This window comes from Cucumis melo, chromosome 1, assembly GCF_025177605.1.
Source record: "Cucumis melo cultivar AY chromosome 1, USDA_Cmelo_AY_1.0, whole genome shotgun sequence".
Classification (NCBI taxonomy): domain Eukaryota; kingdom Viridiplantae; phylum Streptophyta; class Magnoliopsida; order Cucurbitales; family Cucurbitaceae; genus Cucumis; species Cucumis melo.
Genome location: NC_066857.1, coordinates 32,268,160 through 32,291,375, shown reverse-complemented (window position 1 = coordinate 32,291,375; position 23,216 = coordinate 32,268,160). Strand labels below are relative to the sequence as shown.

Genomic DNA, 23,216 nt, shown 5'->3' with positions numbered 1-23,216 from the left:
ATATACTTTGTTCCCTTTGTGTGGTTTGGCCAAAAAAAAAAAAAAAAAAAAAAAACTTATGATAGCCCCTTGAGGTAATAATTATATCGAACATTTTAGACGCAATGATTACATGTTACCTTGGACATGAGGAGTTGTTTATGTGATTTTAGGATTTTAGTTGGATAACAGTGGTATTAATAGTCATTTTATACTGCTTGAACGGTACAAGATGAAAGGGTCATAACAATGTTTAGAGATTACAGACTATCCAGGCAAGAAATTTGTGTGAATGTTTCTCCCCTTGACATCTTCGACCATTTGTTTGCAGATTTTGTCGGAAGTGGTTGGTGGGAAAAGTAAAGCTTTTCTTCACACACCCCTCGCTGACAAGATCCCACAAGCTTGCTAAGGAGATAACTTCTACGTAGGAAGTTGAGTGAATTTATTGGGAGTAAGGTTGTTGCAACTAAAAGAATTTTCCACTTGACTTGTTCAAATTTCTTAGTTCCTTAAAACAGTTTTTATGCCCATTTGGCACATTCAATCCATTTCAAACATCTCTTAGAAGGAAGGATAAAGACCAAGCTAGGTTTCTTTTCTTTGTAGTGTTTGTTTATTGTCAATGATTGCGATACTTTGAACTATAGAATCTCTTTGGAGTTTGAGGCACATAGTGTGGGCTTCTTGGGATGTAATTGGTTATTCTGTAAGGAATTTTGATCGTGTGGGTTGACCCATCTTCTTCTAGTAAGGAGGCAGTGGAAGTGGTGGATGCCTGTTTTCTGTCTCATGTTCAATCGATAGTTCCATTTTTGATACACAATAGTCTACTAGCCAGTTTTTAATATGTGCAGCGGGGAATTTTCTTTTCTCGTGGATTTAGAGGATTTGGAAAAATTCTAACTGAACTCGACCAACAGTGACAGTGACCTCTGGTTCACCATCAGGCCGACTGTCGGTTTGGAATCATTGGAAACTAACCGCAACTGCTGGTGAATGGGCACCAAACGATTAATGTATGTGTTCCCTATGTTACACTTACACATACCATTGTTCACGAGATGTTTAACATCAACTTGGGTCCTGCTCTATCTTGTAGAAAATATGTTGATGCAATCCAACATTCTTCTTTCTTTACTTTGTTGGAATCAAGTGGAACTCATTTAGTAGCCATTCTTTCATGTTGAAGCTGAAACTTCTGAAAGCGAAAAAGGAGGAACAAAGAGATCTGTCTTCAGCAATATTATCTCCATTGAAGGCTATCTTTGACAAAGAATTTATGACTTGAACCACCTAGATGAGTTGATTAAATGTTGAACATGTGCAAATCAAGACTGAAAATTTATGGTCTTAGTACCATTTACGACTTAGAATACAAAGTTATAAAGATCAGGTAAAAGGTAAGGATGACTGTTATGGGCTCTCTTACTAGCTTTTGAATGGAAGAAAGGTGTTCTTATTACTGAGGTACTTGTCAGGTTGTTCTGGGTGGTTGTAGATTAGGTTCTTACAGTTTCAATTCTCTGTCATTTTCATGGAGAAAACTACACAGATAAATGACTTCAAGTGTTTTCACTTTGAAATTCCAGTTAGAGAAAGTCATAGAGGGAGAGAGAAAGTAAGCAAAAGGATCGGTGGGGCATCATAAACATTCTTTAAATGACATTTTTTGGTGTTAAGGTGTTGATATAAAAAAATTTATTATAACTCATCAGTTTAAGCTTTTGGGTCAATTAGTGATTTAACATTTAAAAAAGAAAATAGGAAATGAATGAAGATAATCTGTTGGCATCACATCTATTTGAATGCTTAACCTTTAATTCTTTTTCTTGATTTGAAAACAAGCAAGTCACTAGTGGAAAATGAACCACGGTAAAATATTAAGATATTGTTGATAATTTTTACTTTTCTTTTTTTTTAGAATTTGCGTTTCGAGTTGTTAGTGATGAAGCAAAAAGTTATCTTCTTTCTAGGAAAAATTCTAAATCATTGCTTACTCTTTATGGGACCCCATAGTGTAGATAATATGAGACTAAACTTATTTTCATCATCATTTTTCATTCACTTCCGTTGTATACTTTAACACATGTTAGGTCTTTAAGGTGCAGGAGATTACATATTTGGAGAAGGACAACATGAGCTGTTTTGATCCATTAGGTGTCTTGTAAATGCATAAGGAATCCCCTCTATTTTTAACATGTCAGCATGTGTACATGAAGAACAAGAGAGGGTAAAAAGTTCTCTCAATTCTCAACTTTGGAAGTCAAAATAGAGTGGAATCCCCCAAAACCATCCAACAAAAAAGGAAAAAAAAAGGGGAAAATAAGAAGTAGAAAAAAAAAAGACATGTATTTTCAGCAAAGTTCTCAAGAATTTTTTGCTGAAATTTCAGCTTTTCTTTCAAACCCATATAGCTCTGGCACTCATGAGCAATGGCATAAGCTCATTCCTGACCTGCAGGCTCATTAGCTCTCTTGCACCACCAATTAACTTCTGCCCAATGAAAATAGCAGGTACACATGGCTGGCATCCTAGTTGAAGCAGCAGTGTCTCAATCTGATGGCCATTGGGTATCTCATCAAGCTCATACACAGTAGGATTAGCCCCAAAGCTTGATATAAGTGTCTTTACTGTATAGCTCATTGAGCATTGGCTCCTGCTGAAGATCACTACTGGCTTCTCAGCTACCAACCCTTTCACTGCATTCATATCCATGGCTCTTGGGAATGTGGTTTTTCTGTTTAGAAGGAAATCTTGTTTTTTTTTTTTTTCTTTGTTCTGTTAATGAGTGTAAAGCTCCCATTGTTGTCTATTTATACTGATGTGGGATTACATGTCATGGGGTTAGCTGTTCATTTTTGTGCAAGTTGGAATATCAGAATCTCTCCCTGGTTTTCCTTTTCCTATTGTGATTGAATAACAGCAGAAAGGAATATAACTTTCAGGAAACGTGTAAGCAGTTTTCCAAAATACCCTTCATGATATTTGATATTTGATAATGACAAGGTGGAGTCTCATGGAAAATGTGAGATAGTTAATGCACAAATCAAAGCTAGAAGTACAACCCTGAAAGAATAAACGAGAGATTGGTTAAATTTCAGAGCCATTTCTTCTCCTTTTTTAGCCATTTAGAATATTGGAATTTACCATTTGTAAAAGGCTAAGGCTTCTTATTTTTTGGCATTTATTGTTCATATTTCATAATATTTGAGAGCCAGAACCACAATAGTGGTACCAGCCATGACATCTTGTGTACTTTTATTCTCTATTTCCTTGTCATTTTCACATTGCTGAACTTCTCTTGGCCTAACTTATTTTGGAGCATCTGCTTAGTTGGAGATGAGAGCTTGAGGCTTATCCAATTTTTTAAAAAGTCATGGATTTCCCTTTTTTCATGAGCAAGATTTTGCAGCCATTTGTGACAAAACAATTCAGGGAAAGGCTGGAAAAAAAAAGGAAGATCTTGGGAAATAAAGATGCTTTGATAAAGTTAATCTTCCAGCAACAGCATGAAGATCTTTCAAGCATCCGTACATGGAAGGAGATGACAAATTGAAGGTCCCACCAAACTATCTTGTTGGCTCTTTGCATTTCTTGTAGGTAAATGCTTCTGTGTGTGTGTGTGTGTATTTTGAAACAGGTAAATGCTTCTAATATTATATTTCCAGGCAGGTAAAAACGCATGGCCCGCTAATATACCTTATGTTTAAATTTGAAATAATTTAAGAAAAATGTTAGGTTGAACGTCTTTTTTCCAAAGTATACGAAATATAGGGATGAGAAATTAAACCTTCAATCTTATTTAAAGTAAATATGTTAATTGTTTTTGAACTATGCTCTCTTTTGACAGTCTAGTGTGATGATTTTATTTTATTTTTCTTCCATATTTTCGTTCTGCTACATGTTCGTAATTGGAGTTATATGCAAAAATAAGTTAAGTGTTCAAGTAGCTATGATGTGTTAACACGTGTTAGAAGATAGGTTAAATTATTAGTTCTTAAGATGATACCTTCATTTCTTTTAAGAACTAAATTTACTAACGTAAAATTTAATACATATTATATGTTAAAATATATATAACATGTGTTAAAGCGTAAATATAATGCCATTATATAGAATTTATGATATTTAATACAGTTTTAGGTTGCCAATGCAAAATAAAAAGATAATCACACTAATATTATTGTTGGAATGTTGTTAAAATTGGATCACAGACCAATTCATATTTTAATGATAGATAAACTTAGATGTTAGATCATTATATTCTTCAACCATCATTAATTTACTACACACCATGATGCTTGTATACTTTTGGGTGACGTGGCAATCAAACATTTAGGTTAAAAAATCTTTGATGTCCATTATTTATTTAATTTAATAATGAACTTTATTTGTATTCTAAAAATACGTGTGTTTTCCATTACCCAATCTTGCATACATAAATAGAATCCAAAAAGGTGAAGAAAATTTGTTTCTTTGATAACTAATGATAAACATGGATCAAAGAAAAGAAGATATTAACTAAAAACTCACCAAGAAAAAGAGAATTGAGTAAGAAAAAAAAGCAACGAAAATGGATGAGAAAACAAATTTAAAAAGGCAAATAATGAAAAAAAAAGTGAGGTTTTTAAATATAGTAAAATAAATTAAAATATTTGAAAAATATAATAAATTTTGGATTATATCAATAATAGAAATCGATAAATTTCTATCTCAATATTATTGAAAAAAACGCATCGGTATTCAATCAATATAAATATTTTGTAAATAGTTAGTCAAATTTTCTAATTTTAAAACTCTTTATCACATGAAAAATTTATTACATAGGATATCATAACTAATTTTTTTCAATCTCAATTCTATTTCTGTGAAAACTCAAAAAGTAGAGATAACAAAAGGGAGAGAGGAGAAAGAATTTGAAATATAGGTACATTGTATAAAAATAGAAAAAGCAAGAAAAGGGAAACATTTACAACTTCATACATACATTAGTCATATCTTTTAAAATTTAGAAAGGAATAAAACAAATTAGAATGCTTAAGGTGGAGAAAGGATAACAAAAAATTAGAATGCTTAAGCTTTTAAATTCATGTCAAATAGATCCTCGAAATTTTAGAATACTTGTAACAAGTGCTTTAAATTTAGAAAGTATAAAATAAGTATTTCGATTATTAATTTTCGTGCAAACTATATTTGCAATAAACTAAAATATATGTAACAGAATCTCAAATTTTGATTTGAGAGTTGAGAAGTAGCAATAGTTCTTTGTTTGTTTGATAGAAGTTCCATGTCAGCCCAATGAAAATTAGGATGAATTCGAAGTGCAAGTAACATGAGATTGAACTTTTAATTTGTCTCTTGTTTCATTGAAAGGGCAAGTGAAAACAGTCTTTGCAAATCTTACAGAAAGAATTATCAAGATCAATTATGGGATGAGGAATAACAAAAATTCTCAATTGAGGCATTGGAATTTTCTTGCTTGAGGTATAGCCTTTTTTCCCTCTCTCTCTCTCTCTCTCTCTCTCTCTCTCTCTCTAAATGTATTTTGGCCAAGTGGTACTCTACTTGGTGTTTTCTTATCTCAACAGCTTGATGTGAACAGTTGAACATATCTTCTTGTTGTCAGTTTTTTAGATGAGATACATCTTTTCTTGAGCAAAATCCACAGCATCAAGAGGCTCTATAAAATTAATGATTATAAGATTCCTTAGTTCCCATATCTTTCAAATTTCCAAGCTCAACTACTCATTTCATGACATTTGGGCACTGAAATTTTAAGAAAACAGCAAATGTGAAGATAATAAATGTTCTGCCATGGGTTGCTTTTGCATATTAGCCTCAATATTCGACAAAAGTCATGTCAATTACTAATCCTAATATCCGAAGAAAGTCATCGATTATTGTCGAGCTATTACTAATATTTAAAATTTATCTTTATCATTTGAAGGTCCAATTTCTACGACTATCATAAGTTTAAAAATTCAATTTTAACACCTTTAGAAGCTCGAGATCTTCATTTTTACCATTAAAAGTTCGATAGTATGAGTACAATTACCACTATACTTTAAACATGGTTTTTTCAATTTGTCTAAAGAAGTATAAAACTACACAAGACAAGATCATTTTGTTAGAGTAGAAGATCTAAAAGAAATAGAAGGAACGAATTCAATCCGTAATAGCCATAATAGTCACTTATGCAAGTTTTCTTTTAACACTCAAATATTATGAGATTAGTGGTTTAGCATGCTATACAAACATTCATTTGGCTTTTAAAGTAATGATTAAGATATTATATGCTCAAATTGACTTCTACGATATAGCCAACAGTTCGAAATAGAGACGATATCATACCATCTCTGTGAAGAGTTGCAACGGCTGGTTGTCAAGAATACTTTTTAAACTTTAATCACTCAAAGCCGAAATCTTTGGATAATTGAGATACTCGAAAGGAGCGAGGAGATTTTTCCTTCAATCCTGCAAAAGCTTGTGCAACAGAAGATAAAAACAATAGACAAAACAGCAAATGAAAGTGTTATAAGATAACAAAGAAGAATTTGATTCGGTTAATTGAAGAATAAATGTGAAAGAAAGCTAAATATCTAAGGAAGGAAACAAAAAGAACATTATATATTTTTTTGGCACACCCTTCTCCCTTGTCCTTTAGGTACAAACTCGAGGCTCAAAAAAGATATTGCATAACAGAATAAATGCCAAAGTAAAAGTGGCCCTTCATGATTATACCACCCAACTTCATCATCACACAGGAACCACAGAATTGTAGTGCTCCCCAAGTCCAAAGGCATGCTTATGGTAAGACAACCTAATACTCGACTCTACTACCCCTTCTGATTTGTATTCTTTCCCCATTTCCACATCAGGGAACGATCCTGAAAATATCATGATATGTTTTTTAAGGCAGTGTGTTAAAGCACCTAGTTCCAGCTGTCCTCCCCATGCTGCAGTTGACTCGACTTCCTTGCAGTAATTTTCAAACCTTTCAGCCAACGAACTGTTGGAGTTGCCTTCTATGCCATTGTCCGAGAGGAAAAATGGCATGTAATCAGTTGAATGGTCTCTCATGTAAGCTGCTACCATTTCCCGAAGTTGTTGGTAGTTGTATGGAGATGAACCTCCTGAAAGGTAGGCTAGCTGGTTTTCAACTGCTCTGTAGAGGCAATGTCCATCTGGCTTGATTTCGTTGACAGTCAAACCAAGAGGTCCGAGCTTCTTTTCCAAATGCTCATTTTCGATCATTCTATCACTCACGATGTTGCTTTGCTCCTCTTCAATTCTTCGGTCTCTTTCGGCTTCTTGTTGAGCCCTTTTCTCTTTACGCCTTGTGCTTTTGCTCGGCTTTGAATGATCGGATTGAGCTGTCATAGATACCCCAGCTATGGCCTTCACTAGATTGTCGATGTTTTTCTCATTTCCATTACTGTTACTAAAGCCTAAGGACGCGAGTTCTTCAGCATGTTTCTTTTTAAGCTTCCCAGAAAGTTGAGATATCTCTTCCTCCACCTGTTTTTTCTTCACTTTTTGTTCAGCTTTGCTACCTCTAGCCGCTGCCTTTTTAAGTTCAATTTCTTTGTTCTGCAACTGAGATATCTCTTTCCTGCACAAAGATGCAGTCGTTATATGATAACATGAATAATAACAAATGAAAATTCTACAAGCACCATAGACACAAACGGTTAACAATGCAGTTGAAGTCGCAGCGGAAAATATGGTGCAAGGTGCAAAAGTCAACAATATCACCAATTATGTTAAACACCAGTGGCAGCAAACAACGAAACAACCATACATAAAGAAAAACGGAGAAAATATCATTAATGAAAAGCCACGGAAGCAAGACAAGATGATAGAATTTCAGTTTACCTATGCCTTGAAAGCATTTCATCACGACTTTCATGATTCTCTTGAGATGCTTTATCCGGGACAGTTCCAGATGATGTGTCCTCTATTTGCTCAGTGTCATCCATAGTTCTGATACAAATGGAAGAAACAGAGTTTGTAACATCCATCAAAAGCTTCAATTTAACTTCTCAAGTTATAAAATTGCTGATTAGTCTAAAAAATATAACTCCAGTAAGAACTAAGAGGACTCTCACTACAATTTACAAGGAGGGTTTTAAGCTACTTGTAAACATGAAAATTGAGGTTTATGTCTATGTGTAGGTGGGTGGGGGAATTATTAACAGCTTTTGTAATTGAGAATAAAAAATAAAAAATAAAATGGAGAAAGCAAGGTCAATCAAGAATTAACAATCGACGAGCAGCTCCTTCGATGTTATGAATAAATATTTTTCTTATTGTATCTCATAAAGAAAAAATTGGAGAAGTAGCGATTCGAAATCGTTTCAGCTTGAAATTGTCGTGAGCTGACGTTTACAGCTATTCACTAATTCCTACAGATGTTTCATTTCTACTAGAAGGTTTAAGAATTTTGTCCTCAATCATCAACCAAACATCTCTTTGACAAGTAAGCAAAATCAAACTCCTTAAAGAAGCAAGAAGAAGGTAATCCAAGTTTTCCTCCACCTTCCCACAAAGGATACAACAAAAAGGACCCACTAATGAAGCTATCTTTCTCAAAAACCTATCCACAGTATTCAGAAGATCAAGCAAAACTTGTCAAGAAAAGAACTTGAGTTCCTTCAAACTCTTAATCCTCCACAAAACATCAAGGATAGTCTCGACATCAGCAGAGGGATCCAATAAGATCCTTAAGAAAGACTTACAAGAGAAACCTTCTAAGTGATTGGGATTCTTAACTCAAACATCCTGTCTCCCAATTCCAAAGTTAAAACCATCAATCAAAAAGAGAAGAGAGGCTACCTTCGTTGTTCTCTATTGGACAACAACCAATGAAAATAAAAGGAGAAAGAAACTGACACAAGACAGTTTTTAAAGGATGTCAAATGATATAACCAAAGAAAAAGCATAAGAGAGGGGATTTATCCCCTACCCATTGACCTCCCAAAAATATGTTTGGACCTTCCCTCACAACACAAGGAACAAAATGGGAAAAGGAAGGGAGTTGGAGAGAAATATCTCCTTTGGGTACTAAGCTCATTGTCCTACAAAGGCATATTCGCTTGGGGGGGGGGGGGGGATAAATTATGAATCTAGTAATAGCTATTTACTTGATTTAATGACAAGTATTCAATTTATTATATTCTTTAGTCTTCATTTACATCGATCTTGTAATTACTTTAACCTAGGGGCTAGGTAATATATGAAATATTCAACCCAGTGTATAGATTGAGCAGATACTCTCCCTCAATATGTTTGTCTCTTCCTCTTCTCCCTACTTCATCACAAAATGAACTTCACAATCTTCAAAATGTAACCTTCTAAGGACCCACCATGCTTGCTCAAATGGTTAGGCACGTATAGTTCACCTTATAGGTTATAGGCTAGAAACCCCATCTCTTTATTTGTGATCAAATATTCCTTTAGAAAAAAAGTAGAAGAAAAAGCAAGATGGCTAATGCAATCCATAAGAGAGACATCAACTCTGATCTTAAATGCTTTCTTTGACTGAAAAATAAAAGGTAAGAAAGCTCACATATCTCCAATTCACATCATATAGGAGCCTTCTAAAATGTAAGTTGCTTGCAACCTGTAGTGCTTCAAGAAAGCGATGAACACCTTTCCAACTCGGATCTGAACAACCCAACAAAGGAATGAATACATGTTGAGAATTAGGTTTTTAGTGGTTCAAGGAAGTGTTATTTCAACCTTATAGGAATTTCAGAGGATTTCATTTGTATTTGGATGTGATGAGGGTTCTATGGATGTGTCAACCTAGTTGAGATACTCAGGTGCACTTACTGATTTCAAGGTTCTATGATTCATGTACTTTTGCTCTTTTGTTTCTTTGTATTTTGAGCATTATACTCTTTAGGATAAGTTCTGTTTCAGTTTTTTTTAGGAAAAAAAAAACTTATTGCATCCCAAGTTTATATAAACTACCCACAACCAAAGCTTGGTGCCCTAGACCATAAACTACAAGAGCAAATGCTACTACCAATTTGTGAAGATGGCCACCCTTAAAGGTTGACTTTAGTCATTAATTACCAATCTCAAATCCGATCTCCCTACACGATCTATAAACTAAAACCCACTTAAAAGAAAAAATGAATGACCATTGTCGCTCTCCCCTTCCCATAAAACGGAGAGGGTAGTTCATCAGCAAAGGCGTACAATATTTCCATTCAACTGAAGTCATAAAATTTGGAACTAAGATTGATGGATTCCAACATCACCGTCTTTAGACTTTCAATAAGATAAGGCTATATGAAATCTCAAATGGCCACCTACTCATGCTAAGTTTAATTTGCTAAGTGGGGTAGGGTGGCTTGTCCTAAGATTGTCAAGATAAGGGCAAGTTAGTCCACATAGTCATGTATATCTATACAAAATTCACTCAAGTTCAGTATATCCTCCAAGTAACAGTCTAATTAATCAAAACAAACTACATATCAAATTCTCGAACCAGTAGCATCGTGATCTAAAGAATGTCTTCTCATCCTTCTTTTTACGTGCTTTAAAACTAAAATCATAATTAAAAGCCCACTTCAAATATTAGAGCCGAAACTTATTTCGGAAAATTTTCAATACCATTGTTAACAACAAACCAAAATAATAATTACAAAAACGTGAAAAGGGAACTCAGATTTCACTATAATTTGAGGGCCAGAAAGAGGAAGACGGGTAATAAAAAAAACAAATAATAGATTTAGAAGCCAAGCTCTACCTCAGCAACTATCTTCTTCAAGAATTACTTTAAGAAATGACCCTCACCAAGCGTTCTTCTTCTAAATGTCAACAATTTTCCGTCAAAATCAAAAAACAAAAAGCAGTATAGCAGAAGCTAGGGCCAAATCGAACGGAAAATTGAAAATGAAATGTGATGAGAAGAGGTTGAAGAGGAAATGGAACTGAGAGAAGCTAGGGCATTAGGAGAAGACGAACAAGGACTGTAGTCTCTAAACCTTAAATTGACACTAAGCAAAATTGTTAAAGAATCGCCCTGAAGTTCAAGGATACTACGAAAGTGCACCTAGTTATTGAATGTTCGGTCGGTTCGACCAGGCGGTTATTTTTCGTGAATTCGGTTCGACCGAACCCCAAGTGGGTGGTTCGGTTCGGTCCGCTTAATTCACGATTTTCTCTGGTTGAACCCAAAGTTCATCTTCGTTTTAGAAAATTCACAGAATTTTTGTAGAGAACAACGGGTCTTTGAGAAAAAAAAAACTTATTTTTAATATAGCGATTGTTTAGTTTTTTTTAGTACAAACATAACATTGAAAGGGAGATTATTCTTTTAAAAAAATTGTTTTAAATTTCTTAAATTTTATCCTCTTTATATAATATATAAAGAAAATTATTTAATTTTTAATATTTATAGATAGTTTACTGGTTATTTTATCTTCTTTCAATCTAAGTTGAAATTTTATCTATGTAATTTATTTTTCATATTTTCCTTTTAGCCCTTCTCAATATATTTTCTGAATATGCTACTGTTTATGGTGAATCATAATAGATTAAGATAAATTATTTAGGTCAAAAAAATTTGTAAACATTTACAAATCATGATAGATAGACACGTATAGTAGTTTATTGTGGTCTATCACATGTAGACGGTGATATTTTGTTATATTTTCATTCATTTTGCTATATTTCAAAATAATCTACGTTAAAATAGTTTAGAATATCATGATACTCTCAAGAGATCCATTACTCTAAATAAAAAAAGGAAATCCACTACTCTAAATAAAAAAAGGAAGCAAACCATGTATAGCTAAAATTGGCAGCAGAATTTCAATCCTCCATTGCAAAACGAAAATGACAAAAACAAAATTGTGAAGAAAGAAGACAAAGGTCCCAATGATCCAAATCACGAATTGCCTTCACAAAAAAAAGAAAAGGTTGCATTCAATCAAGAAAGGGCTGAGTCCATCGTTATAACCATCTATCCATGTGAGTCTTTTTGGGCTCACATCTAGTTTACAAGTTCAAAAAACATGGATCATTGTGTTCTAAGACATTATTGCATGCTATTATCACAAATTTTAGTGCTATAAAATTTGAATTTTGGTGGAAAGACACTAATGCATGTGCGCCACATAATTTTTTTATTTACTTCTTTATGTATAATGTTTAGAGACTTCCAAAATTTAATCTATATAATTTATCACTTTGTTACGTCCTGAAATCTAATTGTAATAAAATTTTGGATCAATTTGTAACTACTATTGAGAAAGTATATTCTTGTTCTCTCGTGGTACAAATATAAATGATTATGAGATCGAGTCATTTAAGTTGGTAAAATAAGTAAGATAACATTTGCACCAGTCTATAAGAGAACTCTAAACCTTTTGTATGTTATGTTGTTTTTCGTTGTTAAAGTACTTGCTTAATATAGTTCGTCGGAGGTTGAAACGGATCTCCCCTGACATCCACTAATTAAAATCAATATCAATGTTAGTTCCACTACCCTCGTACTATCTTCTTCTCCCTCAATTCATAGCTCTATGTCCTATAAAATTTCACCTCCATACATCGAAGGTTAAATACGTTTGGTTGGGATAGTCTTGTAGAAAAGGGGATATATCTTTTAAAATCGTATTACCTTTATTTGTATATCACTTCTGTATATTTTAGAAAAAAAATCATCTTTTAAATCCTTTTATTTTGACGAATATGTACGTTTGATTTATGAATTTTAAAAATAAATATTTTTAGTCTTCAGATTTATAAAAGTAAATTCATTTGGTTCACGAGTTTTCAAAATGTACCTTTTTAGTTTCTAAATTTTTAAAAATAGGTTTAGAAGGCCCCATAAATAACTTATATTTTTATTTTAAATAATTATATGACATTTTAAATTAGAAGAATGACTTCTAAAAATCATATTCCTCTACAACTATTTTTAAAACTTTAAATATCATATAACTATTTTTAAAAAATAAAACATAAAATATTTTTAGGATCTTATAAACATATTTTTTAAAAACTTAGAAACTAAAAGAGTACATCTTAAAAACTCGAGAACCAAACGGGTCTATTATTATAAATATGTTGAACTAAAAAGATCAACTTTTAAAACTCGAGACTAAAAAACACATATTCATCCAAACTTGGGAACTAAAAAGATAGTTTTTCTTATATTTTATTACTTGATTGTTGTCCTATTTGTCAAATACATACACCTTTTAATGTAAAAAACACATCACTAGTCCCAATTAAGATTTAAAGAGTAGTATTGTAAGCACGTTTGATCAAATACTTATACAACATGGTCCAAACTTGTTACTAAAATCTATAATCAAATTTAGTAAATTTAAACCAATTTAAGTAACTTAAAATTTAAAGTTAGACAATTAGTAAAACATACCACAAGGCGGTTGGTTGTTAAAATTAATATAAAAAATTGAATTGGATCAAACCGAATTGTATACAAAGTGGTGTAAACGGATAATCATACTTCTAGTTGATATGATATGAATTCTCTATCGAATTTTAAATTAAGAACTATGTGAACATGTCAACTTCTAATTCTCAATTACTAAAACTCCAAACTCTAAGGATTGGATTAGACATAGATTGTGTTTAAGATCAAATATCTTAGACAATAACAAATTACTCATCCAAGATTCGAACACTCCACAATAAAGGAAGATCAATCCCACTTGAATGTTATTAGCATGCAATTCAACACATAAATTGCAAAATTCAAAGAGCTTTCTTAGCTAAACTTGAAGAAGCAAAAATTATATTTGATTCACCATAATTTAAATTATAAAAAAAAAGTCTAATAGCGAGATTTAAATAGTCTCCCAATAAAACTCTAATTCATTACAAAAAACTAAACTTTTCTTACTTAGATGTCATTAAAAAGTATAAAACTGAAAAATACTAAAATTACCTCACAATTATTAGATAAAATCTAATTAGTAATTTGGTGCTCGGTTGATTCATGTCACAATATCTACAAGCCATTCATGTCACAATATCTACAAGCCAACCAAGGCATAAATAAAAATAACTTACTCATTCTCTTTGAATTATATAGTTCTATTTCAACATGTATAGGTGAGAAATTGAACTCCTAATTGATGACCCACGTATTATTTAGTCGAGTAATTCACCCTATAATAATTTTTCAATTATGTACACAATATAGTTAATAATTTATGCTTTTTTTATACGTAGCAAAACGACCCATGTAATTTATAAATTAGTAAAATAGCAAAGTTTCATTCACTCTATAATTATTGAATTATTCCACTCTATAGTTAACATTTTAGCTCTCTTCACATATAACAAGATACCTAACCTATTTACAAAAAAATAATAACAAAAGGATAAAAAATTTATACTTCCTCATTTAGTTATATTTAAAATATTTTTATAAATTTTTTTATTTAACACATGCTTTTCTAATAAATTACAAATAATTATTTTAGATAAATTATTTTAAATACTTTTAAAAATATTTAGAAATACAACAAAATATCATAATTAGATAAATCTATATGTATCTTTCTAGATATGATATAAATCTATCGTAGATAATTAGTACTTTATTTAACGAAATTAGGCTAAGATCAAAGTTATTGTTTAAAAATATCTTTATTATGTAATCAAACCGACAAATTTGATGAAAACTAATGTCTAAATGGACTATTTTTAAATATAGAAGATGTGGAAAAATATCATTGTATGTATTTATTTGTGTCATGCTCTGATACAGATATTTAATATGGAGAATTGTGAAAAACGACAAATTTGAAAAAATATTTACAAAATATAATAAAATTTCATATTTTATAGATGGATAGATATCGATATAAATAGAAGTTTATCGATAAAATCTAAAATTTTATATTTTAATCTATTTTATTATATTTAAAAATTATCATAATTTCTTGAAAAAATGAAGTTGACGTTGATCATTTTTCATTTCTACTTTTACTTTTTTTTTGTTTCTTTTCTTTTCCCGCTTGCATCATAATTCGAAGTTTCTCCCGTCTTTTTATCATCAAACTCAAAAGATTTAGGTGGTGAAAGAGATTGGAAATTTTGGTGCATGAAAAGACACCGCCCGCATCTTTGTTAATGGAAATTATTCGTTTCATTCCCTCTCTCGAATCTCAATCACTCAATTATACATTTACAATAATTCAACTGGAATCTCTCTACACCACCAGTGATATCATGATTCAGTATGATCGAATGTTCCTCTTCATATCAATCCCTCACTGAAATCTCCTTAACCGATTTGCCCTTGAATTTTGATCTGTTTTCAAGAACTTTCTCCAGTTTTCTTGACGGATTCAATAAACTCAAGTGCTGAAGTTTTCAATTCATTTGTTGATTTTTACCACTGACTTCTTAGACACTGCTCTTTCTTTAATCTTCGGATTCACGTTTTCCATCTCTATCCATCTCCTTCATTCGTTGACATTCCCTCCCCCACCATTCTTGTAACAGTTGGAAGCTGACTTATCTATCTTTATATTATTCCTTGTATCAGGATGAGGATATGCGCAACCTGTGCGCGATGCATCCAGATTTTTGTGTGAGATAGGCTTTGTTGTATCGTGGTGATTGGATTCAACACAATCAACTGCTAGCATTTTATGTTGTTCACTGACTTAGAAGATTGCTGAGTTGAGAATATATGAAATCATCAAATTTATAATAAAATTGAAAATTCAGGTTCGGAGTTGACAATTAAGCTTTTGCTCAAATTTATAGGATGTCTTTTACTCCCTGTTACAGATTTTTTAATTGACTGTCTCGTGAATCAAGCTAAGATCATATTCATATTAGAGGAGTTGTGTAGTGTTGAAAATGTAGTAAACTAAATAAACATTGGAAGTTAGGAGTGCTTGAGAATGTATAAATGATTATATTTGCTTAATTTTTTGGATATACCGATGGTTTAGTGATGAAGACCAAAACACTTAATTAGTAGAACTATGCTTTCAAGGTCTTTCTCTAAAATTTGGACATCCTTTCACTGAGAAGACTATTCTATTCTGATGGCGAGCCTTTCACTCTGAATTGATGTTTGTAAAATTGAAAGTCCATCCTTTATGTAGAGATACTTAATCTTTTTTTGGTATTATTATTATTTGGAAACATGTTATACTTATTTAGAATATATGATGGAGATTTGTTTGAATGCTAACTGTAAAAATTGAGTCCACTAAGTAAGAGGTCTGGAGATCATCTTGTTTAATACTTACCTTATGAGCTTTGAGCACAGTGACATCTATGAATTCCCTACTTTAAAAATGATCGCAGCAAACATGTAGAATATTCTCATCTTGGAATTTTCATGCATTTCAGATCATGTAGAACAAAGATGAAGTTGCATTGATATCTAAGATTCTGTAGGTGAAATCAAGAGGGTCTAAGAGGTGGGTGTAGGGGTTAATTGAATTTCTGGCCTTATCCTCAACTCATGACAAGAAAAAGGTTGCAGCAGAATCTTAATGAGGGAGAATCAATGGAAATGGTCTCTTGCTTTTAATATACCAGTGAGCATCGTGCATTTTATCTTCATATTTTACTAGAAATAAACATCTTAATGCCTCTAAAGTTAGTTTGATGGAGATATGTAAGAATCTGTCCGAGTTTCTTCATTTCCGTTTTAACTTTTTTTTACATTTTCCTTTCCGTCCTGGAAGGGGTGGAGATAGTTGATGTCCTACTAAGGTGTTCTGGTCCACATGTTTATTGAACCAATGAACACTGATGGAGATGAAGTAGCTAAACTCTTGTTAATTTCCACATCAGCTGCAGACGTAGAATTTGCTGTATTGTTCAAGTTGCAGCCATGTCTCAATGTCAATTAATGCCACGTCATTGTATATTTATTCCTTTCCTAAAAATTTCAAGTATCAATTGAATTGGGGTTGACATTGTTCTGAAATTAAGAGACCAAAATCTAACCCTTTTTCCAAGTGTGAGACTTTCCATCAATGATGATTATTTAAAAAATTTATTGATTTTTTCACCTAGCTTATAATAAATGGTATTCTATTTCCATAACTTGTGCTCAAGATTTCATTACTGCTAGTTATGAAATTATTGATATTCTTGATGGCTGACGGTATCACCCCAGTTGGCCAAATAAAAGTGCTTTCTGGTTATGTTTCTAATTGTGTGATGTATTTTATTTATTCCAACTATAATGTGGTTTTTCATAGATTGAAGGACACGTCTTTAGACTAACCATTGCACATTAAGTGATGCCCTATGCAACTTACTTTGTGAGAAAGTGGGTCACTATCAAGCAAATCATCGATAAGGGCCATTTCCCTTATCCAAACAACTATCTGAAGGAACTTGCACTTTTCTATCCATTTATTTATGTCTTCCAAATTGTTTAGATTAAACAATTCAACCCACCACCCCTTCACTTGCCTTTATAAATACATTCGTTTATGCAAAGTCTTCATGTCAAAGCCTAAGCAAACATACGACCTTACTCCCATTCTTTCAACTTCTTGTTCTTTGCTCCTCTACAAGCCTTTGGTTTTTTTTCTTTTCCTCCAGCTTTTGTTAGTATAAGTACAGCCATTTCACATATCTTTGGATATTTGGTCATAAAAATCTTTTGGAAGGAAGTAAGAAGATTGGATTATAATGGATAGATTGAGAAATTTGGCATCTCAGAAAGCAGTAGTGATTTTTTCCAAGAGCTCATGCTATATATGCCATAGCATCCAGACACTCTTTTATGAGCTTGGTGCAAGCCCTGCAGTTCACGAGCTTGACCATGATGCAAATGGGCGAGAAATCGATTGGGCTCTTAGAGGTCTAGGGTGCAACCCCTCAGTTCCAGCTGTGTTCATAGGAGGAAAGTTTATAGGCTCAGCAAAAGATGTTATTTCTCTCCATGTTAATGGGGATCTCAAACAAATGCTGATAGATGCGAAGGCCATCTGGTTGTAATGCTACAAAAAGCAAAACTGCATGGTTTTTTCTTTTTTTCGTTTTGTCTTTTTTTTTAACCCACCTGCCTTTATTATGTCGAAAAGGCTCAAAATGTTGTAAGAAGGCTCTGATAGTTCTCGAGTTTACAACTGAACTGTATAAAATGAAGCCATACTTACCTTGAGATATCTAAATGCTAGGATAACTTTTCCTAGAGTTTAGTATTACTTCCATCTTGCTATACGAAGGGAAAGATTTAAAAATAAAAACAAAAAAGATTAAATGTGGACTCCAACATGCCTACTATACTGTCTGCATAGGATTTGTCTGTCGACTGAAGTAGAATAAAACATTGACTAATTTTGTTCTAAAAAGTGAATAATAAGATAGGTGAGCAGCATGATTAAAGGTTTTTGTGCACATAACTGGTAAGTCTTTTTTGCAAGTCTACCATTGATTAAAATAGGAAGATGCACCACTGAGGAATGATGCACTAAATTTCTTCTTGCAAACTAAATTTTCTTTTGTTTGGAGTTGTCATTGGCAAAAATATGTACTTGTTTACTGTTGTGCTTTTCATTAGATCTTCATCTGCTGCCAGACTGATAATCTGCTTGTACACATCATGTTACTTAACTTCAAGGCAAGGCATGTTGATAAAGACATGCACATAACCTTTTTTTATTGGGGAGGTGGTGTTGTTGAGTTGTGAAGATGGAGTTTCTCGATGAATATGCAAAATAGAGAGAGGGAAAGATAATGTTTTTTAATAAATGTACAAATTTCAATAGCGAGTTAATAATACCAACTTATGACATCGGTGGGCCAAACACCCCTAGTTTATACCAAGTGAGCCACCTTATCATCTAGTTTAAGCATCTTTTGCAGGTTAAAATATGGCAGGGGTTAATTTCTCCCATCACTACATAACATTTTGGATGCAATTACTTAGGTCCTTTACTAGTTCAAGGATAACCTGGTGACGTTTAACTTTTATGCCTGCCATGAACCTTCTATATATTTTGAGCCAAAATCAATTTTGGAGTCACAAATTCAATATAAATGTATTGAAGTATTGATTTGATCATAGCTCAATTGATTAAGACATGTTTTTTGACCAAAAGGTTAGAGGATCGACTCCCTGCCTCCCCTTGTTCAACTCAGATAAAGAAGTTATTATACTTCATCTATTGCTCAATGTTACACACATACACACAAACCCATCTGGAGTATCAATAGAGCGTGTTTATACATGCACCCAGGGACAGGATACCCATTTGACAGTCATGGATTTGCCATATAAACTAGATATTACATTGGAGAAGGCATTATGAAGCTATAACTTTTCAAGGGGATAGTTCGACCATTTCAATTTATATATATTTGTGTGCTCACCAGGCTGTGGAACATAACTCTGTTAGATTGGTGAAGCTCAGCAAGCTCCACATGCAAGAAGGAATCGTACAACTTGGTGGACAGAATACGGAGAACTACCGCCACTGGAGCCTTTCTGCATAAGGATTCAAAGAAGGTGATTGGAAGAATCTGGTATTTATTGACCGATATTGCATAATTTTTTTGCTTTTATTATATTGTTTTTTGATAACCATATTCTCATTTCCACAAACTTTGCAAAGTAGAAGACACGGTCATTGGTTTTACACGTCAGATAAAGCTTGGTATGATCAATATCACCACTTGATTACATTACTAATATAAGTGAGATTAAATTATAATTTACATTTATCAAATGGTTAATTATTCGTATATCAGCATCATAAAATAGTCGTGCGCACTGAATTAAAAGACCTTTCAACTTGTCCAGCCTGTTAGAAACAGTAATATTAAAAAGTTGCTTTTATTAGTTTGGGCATCTAGGGAAAGCACAAACTCTTTTGAACGTTCTTTTTTTTTTTTATATAAAGAAAGCAATCTTCCTTATGTTGTCTCTATAAATAGTCTTGCATGCAAACTCAAATTCATAATACAACAAGCTTCGATATTAGTTTTCTCTTGCACACTTTTTCTTCTTAATATTTAAAACCTATATAACCGTATTTGGACCAAATTTGACCAAATTTGGTCCAAAGAGGTTATAAGGTTTTAAACAAACTTGAAAGAAACCTTAGATATCAAGTGCACTTTTGTAGCTTGGCTTCATTTCATCTGTAAGGAAAACTCTATCATATTAGGAAGGCATGGATAAGGTTAAAAGGTTGGTTGCAGAGAGGAGTGTGGTCATCTTCAGCAAGAGCTCATGCTGCCTATCATATGCAGTTAACATTCTATTTGGGGAACTTGGAGTCAATCCTCTCGTGTATGAGATTGACCAAGACCCTGATTACAGGGAAATAGAGAAAGCTCTCATGAGGCTAGGATGCAATGCACCAGTACCGGCCGTTTTCATCGGCGGAAAGCTGGTCGGATCCACGAATGAAATCATGTCACACCACTTAAGCGGTGATCTGACCAAAATGCTGGTGCAAAGCCATGCTTTGAATAAATACTAAATCTAATCAAATTATTCACTATTCTGTTGGAGAAGGAAAACAATAATAAGTTGGCTCAAGTTTATAATGAATAGTTATGTTATGTCTTATGTCTCAAGAATTATGTAGCAATTGTTTAGCTGTGTAGTATGTAATACGTTTGTTATTGATAATGAAGTCAGCTCCTATTTTATTGTGTTTATATTTTTCTCAATTGGTCTCTGAGCATTCGACAAAGTTGCACTCAATCTCTTTGTCTTTCCTTCGATCCTTAATAAGAAAAACCAAAACTAAACTTAAACTTTTGTTTCTAAATTTGTTATATATGCCAAGGGATAGCCTCTTGTTTTTTTGTGGCTAATCCTTATCAGACTCTTTGAGAACTAAAGTAGCTGGAAAGTCTGTCTACAAGTATCGAACATAATCGACCCCAGGTACGGCATACTCATGACTATACTTTCAATACTTTAAGATATTTTTGACTCAGTCTAAGTGTCCAAGTGAGAGCCTAACAACTCTACATGTATTTATCGTATTCGTTAAATTAGTATGCTCCATTAATTAGATACAATATTCTTGGTCAAAGAGCCAGTTGGTCTACTTGTTGGGCGGCCTTGGTATTTTTATTCTAGAGAATATTGATTAAGAACAGATTAATGTGAGACATAATGATCAGTAAATCCAACTTTCACATCAAAGAAAATGTCATTCTCCATAGCAATACTCCCCATGCTATTTCAAAAGTTGAAGGAAAAAAATGCTCAACTTTTCCGGCATGTGGGGCTGCAGATTCTTCCACTTTTTTCATATGAAGATAGGCATCAAATTCCATGATATTTATTCCTTTTTGATTTCCCTTCTTATGTCTGTGATAGTCCTCCTTTCAGCAGTCGGTATCATTAGCATAGATTTTGTGCAGGCTCACTCAGCTAAAGGAAGGCTTCAGCATTTTGATGCTAATACTGTAAATAGTTCGTGATGATCGATTGAGCATCTCCACGACACCCTTATAATACAGGTATTTCTCTTTTTAAATCATAAAGAATATTGCTCAAATCAGTTGTTCAAAGTTTTTTTAGTAGTAAAATGTGGGTTTATTGATCATGACGGATCTAGTGCTGTTGTGTTTTTTCTTTTCTTTACTACTTACTATCTCTGAGGATTAAGCACTACAGAATGTTGTTGAAAAGGTTGTTGATAGTTTGCATTAGTTTTCCTGAGAATAGAAATATTTGTTCAATGAGTTAGTAGAGGAATGCTTGGCTGATTTTAGACAAGGAAAAATTAACCAAAATGGTACTGTTAGAACGTAATTTTGGACAAAATCGAACCTGAAAGTATGCAGTGAAATTGTAGACAATTAAATCATTAATTGGTCCAATGAAATGTATTAGAGGAAGAAATAGGTCAAACAAATCTCCTATCATTTTTAGTACCATAGGAACGAGTAGATTTAAACCATGTATCTTTTGGTTAACGCATCAGTGCTAATATTTTATAGACAATTTGTGGGATAGGGAATCGAACTTCTAACCTCAAGATCGATAATACATACTTAATGTTAATTGAGTTGTACTCTTTTTAGCATAAATATAATCGTTTGGAGACATTTGGGTTATAATAGTTTAGTAAACATTGTAATAAATAGTAAACACGGTAAGAAAGAGATTTGAAATAGTAATACTACAAATAATTATCGTAAGTTATATTAGTGGTTAGAAACATCGATTTTTATAATTAGAGCTTCAAACATGAAATAAACTACCGAGAGTACCACCAACCTCGAGTTGGTGACCCAAATGCTTCCTTCAAGATAAAGCAGAATAATTTAGTCCAAAACATAATTTAATAACTAATTTGAGAAAGTATACATTCTTCCTTAGTTATATGTGAGTATAAATATCTTTATAAATGGGGAGTGGATCCATCTTTATCTTGCTTAGGTATATTTTTGCTCATAATTTTTGATTGAACGTTAGACTATATGTCAATTTTTTTCTTACTAATTCTCACAATATTTTGATAAATAGCAACTTAGATTTTTAAGAACATTACACAAAAATCAAGTAATACATGAATAGCTTGATCAATAATCACAAAATTTGACTTAGTTTTGTTCTTCAAACAAAAACCTATTAAGAGGTAGAAGTTTGCAATTTTTCAAGTTTAAGATATATAAAAGATTGTAATGTTTGTCTAGTTTTTAATGTTCAAATTGAAAGTTGCGTAAAAATTCGATTCACTATGCAAGTTTATGAGAAAAATTAACTTTTATTCTTGATCTTTTGTTTGGGTTAGAAGATAAATTTGGTCCAATTTTCAAATTAGTTATCGGTCTTGGAGATAAAATCAAATTGATTTTTATGATTTTAATATATCTATTATATATGTAAGGATTCAAATGATGGATCTTATAGCACACTCGTAATTAACTTAATTGTTTCAGTTTTTTAGATTTAGTTTCTAATTTTAATTTAGATATGAATGTGCTAATTATTTTCAATTCTATGATTGTGTTGATATTAAATTCATAACCAAGTAAATGAAGTTTAGAAACAAGACATAGCTAAATCAATACAATCAAATTGACACTTTCATAATTATTATATAACTGTAGGATTAAAGTGAAACTTTTCAAATTAAAGATACTAAATTTAAATTAAACTAATTTAATATATAATAATAATAATAATAATAATTGTAATATCGGCTCAATTAAATATTCTAGATTGGATGGTTTATTTCCTTTTACGTATAAAAGTTTTTCTTTTCTTTGAAGATCACATG

The 23,216-nt window shown here is 32.4% G+C and overlaps 4 protein-coding genes across 6 annotated transcripts; 2 read left to right on the top strand and 2 right to left on the bottom strand.

The window, feature by feature from the left end:
• Window positions 1–2,020: 2,020 nt before the first annotated feature.
• Window positions 2,021–3,655, bottom strand: LOC103492859 (monothiol glutaredoxin-S1-like). The gene has a single exon (XM_008453404.3). The coding sequence runs from the start codon at window positions 2,695–2,697 to the stop codon at window positions 2,383–2,385; it is 315 nt and encodes a 104-aa protein (XP_008451626.1). The 5' UTR covers window positions 2,698–3,655; the 3' UTR covers window positions 2,021–2,382.
• A 2,859-nt stretch (window positions 3,656–6,514) lies between these two features.
• LOC103492860 (OVARIAN TUMOR DOMAIN-containing deubiquitinating enzyme 5) lies at window positions 6,515–11,019 on the bottom strand. Of its 3 annotated transcripts, XM_008453407.3 has the most exons (4): window positions 10,742–10,991; window positions 9,551–9,648; window positions 7,858–7,965; window positions 6,515–7,594 (listed from the first exon to the last, which is right to left on the bottom strand). In XM_008453407.3, exons 3-4 carry the CDS (start codon window positions 7,959–7,961, stop codon window positions 6,739–6,741), a joined length of 960 nt encoding a protein of 319 aa, XP_008451629.1. In that variant the 5' UTR covers window positions 7,962–7,965; window positions 9,551–9,648; window positions 10,742–10,991; the 3' UTR covers window positions 6,515–6,738. The 3 variants fall into 3 exon arrangements, with proteins under 3 accessions (XP_008451629.1, XP_008451627.1, XP_050942995.1); XM_008453405.3 differs by lacking the exon at window positions 9,551–9,648 and having other exon boundaries at window positions 10,742–11,019; XM_051087038.1 differs by lacking the exons at window positions 9,551–9,648; window positions 10,742–10,991 and adding an exon at window positions 8,818–8,936.
• Window positions 11,020–17,506: 6,487 nt separating this feature from the next.
• On the top strand, window positions 17,507–20,631 carry LOC103492861 (glutaredoxin-C11). Its single transcript, XM_051087033.1, has one exon. The coding sequence runs from the start codon at window positions 17,650–17,652 to the stop codon at window positions 17,956–17,958; it is 309 nt and encodes a 102-aa protein (XP_050942990.1). The 5' UTR covers window positions 17,507–17,649; the 3' UTR covers window positions 17,959–20,631.
• Window positions 20,000–20,631, top strand: LOC103492862 (monothiol glutaredoxin-S11). Its single transcript, XM_008453409.3, has one exon. The coding sequence runs from the start codon at window positions 20,139–20,141 to the stop codon at window positions 20,448–20,450; it is 312 nt and encodes a 103-aa protein (XP_008451631.1). The 5' UTR covers window positions 20,000–20,138; the 3' UTR covers window positions 20,451–20,631.
• Window positions 20,632–23,216: the final 2,585 nt, after the last annotated feature.